The sequence below is a fragment of the Capricornis sumatraensis genome, chromosome 17, assembly GCF_032405125.1.
Source record: "Capricornis sumatraensis isolate serow.1 chromosome 17, serow.2, whole genome shotgun sequence".
NCBI classification, from domain to species: Eukaryota; Metazoa; Chordata; class Mammalia; order Artiodactyla; family Bovidae; genus Capricornis; species Capricornis sumatraensis.
Window position 1 is genome coordinate 17,397,235 of NC_091085.1, and position 14,043 is coordinate 17,411,277.

The 14,043-nt window shown below is 37.5% G+C and overlaps 1 protein-coding gene across 1 annotated transcript in view; it reads right to left on the minus strand.

Moving 5' to 3' along the window:
• ARHGAP10 (Rho GTPase activating protein 10) overlaps window positions 1-14,043 on the minus strand; it is a 373,837-nt gene that overhangs the window by 43,333 nt on the left and 316,461 nt on the right. Inside the window, exon 19 of the mRNA XM_068989838.1 lies at window positions 13,730-13,877. Within this exon, the coding sequence (XP_068845939.1) occupies window positions 13,730-13,877 (148 nt within the window). The remainder of the gene's footprint in view (window positions 1-13,729; window positions 13,878-14,043) is intronic.

A 14,043-nucleotide genomic window follows, 5' to 3' on the forward strand; every position in this document is an offset into this window, starting at 1 on the left:
AATCTGCCTGTTAATGCAGGAGATGCAAGAGGCTCAGGTTCAATCCTGGGTTGGGAAGATTGCCTGGAGAAGGAAATGGCAACCCGCTCCAGTAATCTTGCCTGGAGAAGTCCATGGACAGAGGAGCCTGGTGGGCTACAGTCCACGGGGTCACAAAGAGGCACACACGACTGAGTGCACACATGATTAACAATGCCGTGTTAGTTTCAAGTGTACAGCAAAGTGATTCAGTTCTACATACACAGGTATCTATTCTTTTTCAAATTCTTTTTCCATTTAAGTTATTACAGAGTACTGAGTAGAGTCCCCTGTGCGATACAGTAGGTCCTTGTTGATTATTTTAACTCTAACAGTTGTACACGTCAATCCCAAACTCCTCATTTATCCCTCTGAAGATACTCTATTGGGCCTGAGACTGGGGAGTGCATAGCTGCCATGACTGCCAGCCTTCCATCCTTGACATCTACTGAAATAACCATCTTTGAGTGTGGTGGGTGCTGCCTGTCCTTTACAAAAGCCTATGAATGAATGGATATGTCTGTGAGGCAAAGTAGGAGAAAACTGAGTTCTGTAATACACTGTTCATAATTTACGACACTATACTTTCTCTAGGAAGATAACATTTTAGGCATTATGTAATATTTCTCTATCCACTGGTTTTTATATACACTACTTATACCAAACCCATTTTCTAAAGCAGTTATACACAACAATATGTACTGATGACACTAACGAAATGAGATCGTTTCTTCCTTTTGATGAGAAGATGGTCTAAATATTTTTATTTAAAAAAAGCCTCAGAACCAGACTAAAATATAAACACAAGGAATAGATTTACCTATGAGCCTAAACTGCTGTTGATGACGTCTGTTTTAATGACCTGCTTTCATCTTCCACATCTGATCAGTGCAGAAGTCGCCAACCTGCTTTAACATCTCTACCAGGCAACTACTTATTTTCAGTTCCTACTGCTGATTCAAGCCCAAGCAACCTAAGCTTAAATTACCCAGCGTTTTTCAAAAGACTTCTTGATTCCTACTGACAGATTTGTTCTAATCTGATTTTAGAGACTAATGCGTATCAGGAGAGGTTCCCTCCTTTAAGAAAGGAGAGAAGTGGTCCCGTCTCATTGTTAATCCATCTCCCCTTCAACAGTTGTGTTTTCACATTTCTGCTTACAACGCTCCGCATTGTCGTCATATTCTCTACCACAGTGTAGGACTATAATACATGTTCAACAAAATGTGCTGCAGTTAGCACATTGGGGATCCAAGTGGGCAAGTGCCAACCTAACGATACCCAAGTAAGAACTACTCTAAAATAATATCAAATCTTGCCAATTGGCTTGCAAGATGATTTTGTTTTCAACTCATTATAAGTCATATTTTTTATGTTGTCTAAACAAACAAACTGCTATATCATGTACAAAAGAAGATAGGCATAGAATACCTAATTACCCAAGAAGATACAAATAAAAACTAGTCCTGTGAATGTCTAGTTCTGTTTAAAATTAGAGCTAGCATACAGGAAGAATTGGAGAGCTTAGTCAAAATTCAGATGATAATCTTCTCACTCACTCCCAACCTTCTTTTAAAATGTTTCTTCTGCCTTGAATAGAAAATAGCAAAGAATATACTTCATATAGCCTCATGAACTTTCCTTATACATGAGGACATTAAAACAAACAAAAGTCTCTCTTTATATGAAAGGGCACTAAGGATTGAGGGGCCAGCCCCATCCACTAGACACCACAGCGGGAGCCACAGTCCCACCGTAGGAGAGCTCACGCTGCCCACACCATGAATATTCCCTGAGCACCTAGCTCTGGTGGGCCAGTCAGGAAAACACTTCTGAGCCCCACAGGGAATCTCCTAAATGAGGCCATTCCTCCAATTCAGGGAGAGAGAACTGATTTACCTAATACATAATGTCAACTACAAATTGACACCTGCCATCCAACTCTCCAAGGATTAAATCATGAGCTGCTGGAGTTGCTGATTTTCAATACACCCTGGAAGGAATTCATGGTGTGGAGAGCAGAAATGAGGCACTCTGTGCTCTGGGAAACTGACAGGACAGGGTTTTAGAGAGCTAGATATTCTCAGGAGCTGATCTTATGAGCACAATTCTTATATCTACTCATATCTAGAAAAGCACTACCATCCTTCATGGAGACAATGGCTCCTTGTGACTAGTAGAAATCTTCTGAAAAGAAGATTATGTGCCTGACTGCATGTACTCCCCTTTACTGAAATCACATATATACTGACATTCCCCTCTCCATCCCTGCCACCTCTTTGGAGCAGTTTCTCAGAGCTATCTGAAATTTTGTTTACCAGGCTATAGTCCTCATTTTGCCCCAAATAAAACTCACAACTTACACATTGTGCATATTTTTAAAGTCAATAATAGAAACAAACACAAAATGAGACAAAACGAAGAGACAATGGAATATGTTCCAACTAAAGAAAAAGACAAAGCCTCAGAAAAAGAACAAAAGAAAGCAAAGATCAGCCATTTACCTGTCAAGAGTTCAAAGTAATAGTCAAGAAGGTACTCACTGAACTTGGGAGAAGAACAGATGAATACAATGAGAACTTCAACAAAGAGACATTAAAGATAAGAAAGTACCAAACATAAGTTATAACTGAACTGAAAATACACTGCAGGAATTCAACAGGAGACTAAATGAGGCAAGAGAATGAATCAGCAATCTGGAAGACAAACCAATAGGACTCACCCAGACAAAGCAGCAAAAAGAAAAAAAAAAAAATTTAAGTGAAGATAAGCTAAGGGACCTTTGGGACAACATCAAGCAGAATATATTCATATACAGGGGTGCCTGGAGGAGAAGAGGGAGAGAAAGGGGCAGAAAAGTTACTTGAAGAAAGAGTGGTTGAAAACCTCCCTAATCTGTGGAAGGAAACTGACTTTTCAAGGGTCCAGGAACCCCAAGAGTTCCAAACAAGATGAAACCAAAAAGACACACGTGAAGACATACAGTTAAAATGGTAAAAGTTTAGGATAAAGAGAGAATTCTAAAAGCAGCAAGAGAAAAACAATTTGTTGTATACAAGCAAAGCCCCGTAAGGCTATTAGCAAATTTTTCAGCAGAAACTTAGGCCATAAGGGAGTGATACAACATATTCAAAGTGCTGAAAGAAAAAAGAATTCTGTACCCACAAAGTTATCATTCAGAGCTGAAGTAGAGATTGGGAACACATGTAAGAATTAAAGATTTTAAAATTTAATAAAAAAAAAAAAAAGGAAAAAAAAAAAAAAAAAGAGTTTCCCAGATAAGTTAAAGCTACAGGAGTTTATCACCACTAAATCAGCCCTGTAAGAAATGATAAAATGAGTTTTTCAAGCTGAAAAGAAATGGCACTAATAATGAGATAACATATAAAAGTAAAATGATCACTGGAAAAAGTAAACATATAATAATGAACCAGCCACTTAAAACGCAAATATGAAGGTTGAAACATGAAAAGTAGTAAACTTAACTAAAATTAAAATAATTAGTTAAAAGATGCACAAAATAAAAAGATGTAAAATGTGTCATCAAAAGTATAAAATGTGGGGACTTCCCTGGGCCAGTGGTTAAGACTCTGTGTCCCAATGCAGGGAATATGGGTTTGATCCCTGGCTAGGGAATTAAGATCCCACATGATGTGCAGTGTGGCCAAAAACAAATTAATTAATTAAAAGTTACTAAAATAACTTTTTTTCAAACGTATAAAATGTGATTGGGGAGTAAAAAGATAAATTTGGACACATTCCAATGCTTTAAGCAGCTATCAACTTAAAATGGGCTACTATGAAAATGTTGTATGTGAATCTCATTGAAACCATGAGAAAAAGCTTACAGTAAACACAAAGAAGAAAATGATGAAGAAATGTCAATATACTACACACACACACACACACAAAACCACCAAGACAAAAGAAGCTATTAATAGAGAAGGAACAGAGAAGAACTACAGTAACAGCCAGAAAACAATTAACATAAAGGCAATAAGTACATTCCTATCAATAATTGCTTTAAATGTAAAAGGACTAAATTTTACAATCAAGAGAATGGCTGAATGGAGACAGACTTCAGAAGACAGGGCACATACAAACTCAAAGTGAAGGGACATAAAAAAAGACATTTCACACAAATGGAAATAAAAGGAAGCTGGAGAAAACTCTACTCATATCAGACAAAACGTTCCTTACAACAAAGACTGTAATAAAAGACAAAGAAGGGCATTATATAATGATAAAGATGTTAATACAGCAAGAAGAGATAAGATTTATAAACGTATATGCACCCAGTAGAGGAGCACAAGATATACAAAATCCAGTATTAATGGACATGCAAAGAGATTAATAAAGGCAATACAATTATAGTGGGCAACTTTAACACCTCACTTACATCAGTGGGTAGGTCATCCAGACAGAAAGTCAACAAGGAGACACTGAATTTAAACAATGCATTAGATCAGATGGGCTTAATACAAATACAGAACATTCCATCCAAAAGCAGAATATACACTCTTTTAAAGTGCACGTGGAACATTCTCCAAGATAGGTGACATGCTATTTTGCTAGTTTCAAGACTGAAATTATACATCAAGCATTTATTCCAACCACAGTGGTATAGAACTAGAAAACAATCACAAGAGAAAAAAAAAAAGTAAAATCCACAAAATCATGACGGTAAGTAGGCTACTGAGGAACCAATGCATCAAAGCAATCAAAGGAGATTTTAAAAATATTTAGAGGTAAAAACAGAAATACAACATGCCAAAATCAATGAGTTGCAGCAAAGAAAGTTCACAGCAATACAGGCCTACTTACGAAATAAGAAAATTTCCAATTAGACAACCTAACTTCACATCTAAAGAAACTAGAAAAAGAAGAACAAAGTCCAAAATCAGTAGAAGGAAGGCAATAATAGAGTGAAAATAACGAAACAGAGATGAAAAAACAATAGAAAAGATCAATGAAACTACAAGCTGGTTTTCTGAAAAGACAAAAACTGACAAGGCTTTAGTTAGACTTACCAAGAAAAAAAAGAGAGGACTCAACTAAATAAAATCAGAAATGAAAGATTGGAAGTAACAACTAGAGAAACACAAAGAATCATGAAAAACTACTACAAACAATTATAGACTAACAAACTGTGGACAACCTAGAAGAAATGGATCAATTCCTAGAAGCAGGCAATTTTCTAACACCAAATCATGAAGAAAGAGAATATCTAAACTAGATCAATTGCTAGTAAGGAGGTTGAAACAGTAATCAAAAATCTCTCAACAAACAAAAGCCCAGGCAGATGGCTTCACTAGCAAATTCTACAAAACACTCAAAGATTTAAAACCCAACATGCTCAAGCATTTCCAAAAAAAAAAAATGAAAAGGAGAGAAATCTTTCATATACGTTTTATGAAGCCGGAATTACCCCGATGCCAAAACCAGATAAGGACACCACAAAAAAGAGAAAATTATGGGCCAATACCTTGATGAATATACATGAAAAAAATTCTCAACAAAATATTAGCAAATGAAATTCAACAACAGATTAAAAGGATCTTACATCATTATCAATTGGGATATAAGATTGGTTCAACACCCATAAATCAATCAATAAGATACATCACATTCAAAGCTAAAGAGTAAAACCCATATGATCATCTCAATAGATGACCAAAAAAGCATTTCACAAAATTCAACATCCATTTATGGTAAAAACTCTCAACAAAGTGCGTGTAAAGGGCCATGAACCTTTACATAACTGAGGCCGTATGTAACAAATCCACAGCTAACATCATATTCTAACAGTGAAAAGCTGAAAGTTTTTTCTGAAGATTAGGAACAAGACAAGGATGCCCACTCTCACCTTACTTTTATTGAACATGGTACTGAAAGTCCTAGTCACAATAATTATGTTAAGAAAAGAAATAAAGGACATCAAAACTAGAAAGGAAGAAATAAAACTGTCACTATCCACAGATGACATAATACCATATATAGAAAACTCTAAAGCTTCCATCAAAAAAAAAAAGACTGTTAGAATAAATGAATTCATTAAAGTTGCAAGATACAAAATCAATATATAGAATTTTATGGCTTTTATATACACTGACACCAAACTACCAGAAACGGAAATTAAGAAAACAATCCCATTTAAAACTGCATCAAAAATAATGAAATACCTGGTAATCAAGTTAACCGAGGAGGTGAAAGACCTGTAAACTGAAAACTATAAGACACTGGAAAGAAATCAAAGGAGACACAAATAAACGGAAAGATATTCCATGCTCACAGATTAGAAAAATATTGCTAAAATATCCATGCTATCTACAGATTCAATGAAATTCCTATCAAAATGCCAATGGCACATTCCACAAAATAAAGGGAAGGGGAAAGAATAGGAACAAATAATTCTTAAAATTGTATGGAACCACAAAAGACCCCAAATAGCCAAAACAATCTTGAGAAAGAACAGCAAAGCTGGAGGTATTATACTCTATTCCAAGTATACTACAAAGCTACAGTAATCCAAACAGTATGGTACTGGAACAAAAATAGACACACAGGTCGAAAAAACAGAACTGAGATTCCAGAAATAAACTTTCACACACATGGACAATTAAATTATGGAACAAATGACATAAAATGTAGAAATGACAGTCTCTTCAATAAACAGCCCTGGGAGAATTAGACAGCCACATGCGAAAGAATGACCAGACACAAAAATTAACTCAAAATGCATTAAACACTTGAGTGTAAGAGCTGAAACCATAAAATACCTTGATGGAAACATAGGCAGTAAACTCACTGACATTGGCCATAGCTAATTTTTTTGTGGATCTGACTCCAAAGGCAAGGGAAACAGAAGCACAATTAAGTGAATGAGACTATCAATCCTGCACCGCAAAAGAAACTATCAACAAAATGACAAGCCAACCTGCAGAATGGAAGGAGATATTAGCAAAGCACATATACAATAAGGCTTTAAAATGTCAAAATATATAAAGAACTCACACAAATTAACAATGAAAACAAAAAAATAAACAAACCCACCCATGTTAAAAATACCCACTCATGTTAAAAATGGGCTGAGGGCTTCCCTGGTGGTCTGGTGGCTTAAAGCCACCTTGCAATGCAGGGGACACAGACTCGATCCCTGGTCTGAGAAGATCCTGCATGCTGTGGGGCAACCAAGCCCCTGAGCCACAGCCGCTGCAGCCCACGGGCCCTAGAGCCTGCGCTCCTCCAGAGACGCCACCACGATGACAAGCCCACGGACCACAGAGGGGAGGAACCCGGAGTCAGCGCAACGACAGAGAGCTCGTGGGCAATGGTGAAGAGCTAGGGCAGCCAAAAACAAGGCAATCAATCAACAAAACTCAAAAACGGGCAGTGAATATGAACACTTCCCAAAGAAGGCATAGAAACGGCCAAAAGACACATGAAAAGACGTTCAACATCATCCATTATGAGGAAAATGCAAATCAAAAGCATAATGAGGTACCACCACACACCTATCAGAATGACTATTATCAAAGATAAGAAAACGCTGGAGAGGCCTTGGAGAAGAGAGAACCCTGGGGCACTGCTGGTGGGAAAGTAACTTGCTACAGCCGTTAGGGAAAACAGTCCCTCAAGAGATGAAGAACAGAACTGCCACGTGACCCAGCTCTTCCACTTCTGAGTATTCACCTGAAGAACACAAAAACACTAATTCAAAAAGACACATGCAGCCCAATCTTCACTGCAGCATTATTTATAACAGCCAAGATATGGAAAACAACCCGTGTCCAGTGACAGATGGATGGATATGTATATATGTTCCATGTATACTGCATATGTATATATGTAACTCAGCCACGAAAAAGAATGGAATCCTGATATCTGTGACAACAAAGAAGGACCCTGGAAGTATTCTGCTATATGAAGTAAGCCAGAGAGAGAAAGACAAATACTATATTATTTCACTCACATGTGGGATCTTAAAAGACAAAACAAATAAACAAAACAAATACGCAGATACGGAGAACAGATTAGTGGTTATCAGAGGGAAAGAGGGTTGGGAAGTGGATGAAAGGGTTGAAGGTCAACTGTATGGTGATGGATGATAACTGATTTGTGGTGGTGATTAACCTCTAGTGTATATAGATGTCAAATTATAATGTCCATCTGGAATCCATATAATTAAAAAAGAGGTAGTAAGGACATAAATTTGGAGTGGGCAGGCGAAATCAAAAATACAACATATACTAACTTTTTAAAAGTTCCTTTACTACCACTTCTGAGGAAATAAAAACACAGGAACATAAGTTGAGAATAAAATGAAAGGGAGCCTTTGATTTTTTTCATCTACTTTTTAGCATTGAGCAGCTTATCTTACATTTCACTATTTCACAACTGACTTAGCTAAAGCTACTCAGCTTTAAAGTTTTGAGACTATAAAACACTATATTAAAGTGAACAATGTGGCTTCTACAAAATAATAAGAATTTCAGAAAAGATTTAACAGTTGCTCTAGAAATCTAGCTAGATACTATATCCATTTCAGTTCATATTAATCATCAACAGAGATCCTTAGGAAACTAAATTGTAAAGTTTTCTGCAAATAACAAGTCTAATACCATTAAATCACATATTAACACAGGAAAATAGTGAGCCTGCCTATGCAGTATGGCTAAATGTGCCAAGGCCAATTAAACCTTTGCTAAAGTAAAGATACTAAGTATCTTTAATTAAATTTGCAGGGCGGGTATTAAAAAACATAATAAGAACCACGTGTAACAGCAAGAGGGTATCTCTCCCAGTTCACACAGGCGAAGCTAGGCCTCTCTGCTTTTCAAGCCTATCCTACTTCCGCTCATGCCATCAGGCTTGCTGACTGGTAATCATGACTTTCTGATTTACTACATGCTAAACTAAAACTAATTCTAAGTGTTTTCCAGGGTTGGCTGTTCCGTACATCACTTATTATTATTTCACACCCTACTGCATGCAGAAGAAGAAATAACATACTACAAACCACTTCACTCAAATACCAAATCTGTGACCAAAAAAGCTTAAGAAAATCCTCAAAGAACACAACACTGCAAAGCAACTATACTCCAGGAAAAAGTTAAAAAAAAAAAAAAAAAAGAAAATCTCGGGTCATCCAAATTCCTTGAATCTTGGCAAATAAATTACCTAACTTTAAACAAAAATAATTTGTACTGGACTTCATTAAATCTAACTTGTGCTACAGTGAATAAATGAGGGGGGGAAGGGAGGAAACACACTTGTATTTAAATTTTCTATTAGACTCAAACCAAGTAATTTGGAAAAATAAATCAACCAAAGGTGGCTATAATGCATACTTTAACCAAAACTAGATAAACATGAGAAGTGACCCAATGACCATGAATAAGAAAAGATGCATAAAAATATTAAACTTTTGAAAATTCCAAATAGAGCTGACAATTAGATGACTCACACTACTGAAAAACATTTAGTCCTGGTGATAAGAGATTTCTTTTTTTCAAAGGGTAGAGTTTTCAGTATGCTAAGTAATCAATAACGAAGCTCTTTAGTATCCTTTTTCTGTATGTTTCCTTTCAAAAGCATTTTCACCACTTCATTTATTTCCTTTTTTAGAATATGTGGAATATGGCTTCCACTTTGTTCTCTCTGAAATAATCCTGTTTTACACAACTTGAGTTTCACTAAAGCTGAGCTACAAATAGTTGGGGTGAGGGGAGAAGATAAATAACAGTTTTTAGTTGCTTTATCTTATAACCCGTGAGATAAAATCACTCCATGACCAAAATCACAAACTTTTGTGATTGTAACAACATTCAAAAAAAAACACACAAAGGCTGAAATCAAGAATTACCACAAAGTTTATAAAAAGACAAAATGTAGTTTAAAACATCATATAAGTAGTGAATATAAAGACAGACTAAAGGAATTAAATATCTGTCAATCTTTTTTCCTTATAATTAAAAATTTTAAAGAATTATTATGTAGCCTAAAAATCAGAAAAGCTGTGATTGTACACCATTTTGAATATATCCATAAAAAAATATGCTAGATACCACTTTGGCAGTTCCTTACCCATTAATAATAATCACTCAGCAACCCAAAGATCAAGAGGTTAGTAAACTATATTCACATGACTGGATACTCTGATTTAATTGCTAAAAATAGCTGCCCCCCATGCAGATGCAACTTGAAAACAAACCCTCCTTGGTCATTTCTTTCATGAAATGAGAGTCAATTCGATTCTGCTCAAAGTTGATAAGCCTGCGTAGGTACTGTTTCATGTCACCTTGATTTCTTTCTCCCACCTACTTTCCAACATTTGCCTCATTCACTAATCTTTTAACACTTCCAACGGAGGACAAGTGAGATAAAAGTCAAGGTGCAATTCAAACCAGTCAGCTTTACTCCTAATTAGCAACTCTGTAGAGACAGTGAATATGAGGGAAAAAGAAAAGAGGAGAGGATAAAAAGTTAGCTGGCCATCTGTATGTCTTCTTTGGAGAAATGACTATTTAGTTCTTTGGCCCATTTTTTGATTGGGTCATTTATTTTTCTGGAGTTGAGCTGCATAAGTGGCTTGTATATTTTTGAGATTAGTTGTTTGTCAGTTGCTTCATTTGCTATTATTTTCTCCCATTCAGAAGGCTGTCTTTTCACTTTGCTTATGTTTTCCTTTGTTGTGCAGAAGCTTTTAATTTTAATTAGATCCCATTTGTTTATTTTTGCTTTTATTTCCAGTATTCTGGGAGGTGGATCATAGAGGATCCTGCTGTGATTGATGTCGGAGAGTGTTTTGCCTATATTCTCCTCTAGGAGTTTTATAGTTTCTGGTCTTACATTTAGATCTTTAATCCATTTTGAGTTTATTTTTGTGTATGGTGTTAGAAAGTGATCTAGTTTCATTCTTTTACAAGCGGTTGACCAGTTTTCCCAAAACCACTTGTTAAAGAGATTGTCTTTACTCCATTGTATATTCTTGCCTCCTTTGTCAAAGATAAGGTGTCCATATGTGTGTGGATTTATCTCTGGGCTTTCTATTTTGTTCCATTGATCTATATGTCTGTCTTTGTGCCAGTACCATACTGTCTTGATGACTGTGGCTTTGTAGTAGAGCCTGAAGTCAGGCAAGTTGATTCCTCCAGTTCCATTCTTCTTTCTCAAGATTGCTTTGGCTATTCGAGGTTTTTTGTATTTCCATACAAATCTTGAAATTATTTGTTCTAGTTCTGTGAAAATTATGGCTGGTAGCTTAATAGGGATTGTGTTGAATTTGTAAACTGCTTTGGGTAGTATACTCATTTTCACTATATTGATTCTTCCGATCCATGAACATGGTATATTTCTCCATCTATTAGTGTCCTCTTTGATTTCTTTCACCAGTGTTTTATAGTTTTCTATGTATAGGTCTTTAGTTTCTTTAGGTAGATATATTCCTAAGTATTTTATTCTTTTCATTGCAATGGTGAATGGAATTGTTTCCTTAATTTCTCCAAAGAAGACATACAGATGGCTAACAAACACATGAAAAGATGCTCAACATCACTCATTATTAGAGAAATGCAAATCAAAACCACAATGAGGTACCACTTCACACCAGTCAGAATGTCTGCAATCCAAAAATCTGCAAGCAATAAATGCTGGAGAGGGTGTGGAGAAAAGGGAACCCTCCTACACTGTTGGTGGGAATGCAAACTAGTACAGCCACTTTGGAGAACAGTGTGGAGATTCCTTAAAAAATTGCAAATAGAACTACCTTATGACCCAGCAATCCCACTTCTGGGCATACACACCGAGGAAACCAGAATTGAAAGAGACAAATGTACCCCAATGTTCATCGCAGCACTGTTTATAATAGCCAGGACATGGAAACAACCTAGATGTCCATCAGCAGATGAATGGATAAGAAAGCTGTGGTACATATGCACAATGGAGCCATTAAAAAGAATACATTTGAATCAGTTCTGATGAGATGGATGAAACTGGAGCCTATATACAGAGTAAAGTAAGCCAGAAAGAAAAACACCAATACAGTACACTAACACATACATATGGAATTTAGAAAGATGGCAATGACGACCCTGTATGCAAGACAGCAAAAAAGACACAGATGTGTATAACGGACTTTTGGACTCAGAGGGAGAGGGAGAGGGTGGGATGATTTGGGAGAATGGCATTGTAACATGTATATTATCATGTAAGAATCGAATCACCAGTCTATGTCCGACGCAGGATATAGCATGCTTGGGGCTGGTACACGGTGATGACCCAGAGAGATGTTATGGGGAGGGAGGTGGGAGGGGGGTTCATGTTTGGGAACGCATGTACACCCGTGGTGGATTCATGTCAATGTATGGCAAAACCAATAAAAAAAAGAAAAAAGAAAAAAAAAAGTTAGCTGGACTCAGAAGCTGAAACTAAGGACTAAAAGGCAGCTCTGAAATCAGAGGTTGCCTTAAATCATAGGGCCTCCCCGGTGACTCAGATGGTAAATAATCCGCCTGCAATGTGGGAGACCTGTGTTCGATCCCAGCATCAGGAAGATTTCCTGGAGAAGGGAACAGCTACCCACTTCAGTATTCTTGCCTGGAGGATCCCATGGACAGAAAGACTGGCGGGCTACAGTCCATAGGGTCACAAAGAGCTGGACACGACTAAGGGAATACACAACAAATCATGCCCTTACTCTGGAAAATGTGGATGTGACAGTAAAACTAACACTTGTATCACGCGCATGTTATGTCTTAAATACTTTAAAAGAATATTGGAACACCTTAGCCCTCACTGTTATTACAGGAGGCATTCTGAGCCGTCCTGCACAGACCCCATGGGAAATAAAGACACATGTCACTTGCTGGCTTGGATCTTTGGATATCAGCTATACAGCTGCTTATGATGGAGGTACTGGATTTGTTTCTATCTTAGTTTCTTCCCTCCCTTTGACAATCACTTCATACCTCCAAACCAATAAAATCTTGGTAGTTTCAATCTTATTCTCCACACCAATGACCACATGGTTACCAATCAGCAACTGGGGTGTCCAATGAGCTCACAGCCTTGTTTTGTAAGGATCACTGTTTAAAATTCCAATTTGAGACAGGTGGCAATACTGAGACAGGTGGCAACCAGAGGACAACAGTGAGCTGGAACGGGGTGGTTTGGATGGAAAGTGAGGGCTTCCACTGATCAGAGTCCCAGTGTAGCTTGGTCCACTCAGTCGAGCCCCAACCGTGGTCAATTTGCCACCCCTGCCACAGGATAAAACACCTGCCTCTGGAGAAAGTCAGAAAACTGGGGCAAGGATGGTGCAGAAGCACAGACCTAGCGCAACCTTGACCTGCGCCTTTGATCTCAACACACTGAACATCAGATGGATCTGCTCCTCTCGCAAAAGACCTGCTTTCACTTTAGCTCCTCTTCCCTTTGTCTCAGGGTTATGTAACCTCACAGGAGGTCACACAAGCCTCCCAAAAAAGAAATGTAAGCTGTCTGTTTCAAAGTAGAAAAAGAACCGCGCATAACAAAGACAAACACAAACTGAAACTGTGCCTGCTCTCCCTGACACCAAAGCTTTACCCTCCCCGTTAATCTAAAAAAATTATAATCTTAAGGGTAGAAGGAAGCTAAAAACACAAAGGATGGGAAACCATGGCCTGCCCTGGGGACAAAGGCAAGAAGAAAAATGTAACGAACATCTTACCATCTTCCAGTTCAAGACAGAGATTATATACGGCCACGGGTCTCTTAGTCCTCTGGCCCTGCCTCTTCGATTGTCTTGGCGGAGCATTTGGGGGTGCTGACAGGGGGCCTGGCTCAGGCAATGTGGCATCAGGCGGGGTCCTAAAAATCTGCCATCGAAACACAAAGGACATTAATTGTTTTCCATGAACAGAAACTTGGGTTTTGCAACAGTACACCAATCCCAAACAACATTTGATTTGGAGTCCATCCAAAATGGGCTGCTGGAGCCAAATATCCATGCCTTTAACTTTTGGGCATAAGTCATAAATCTTG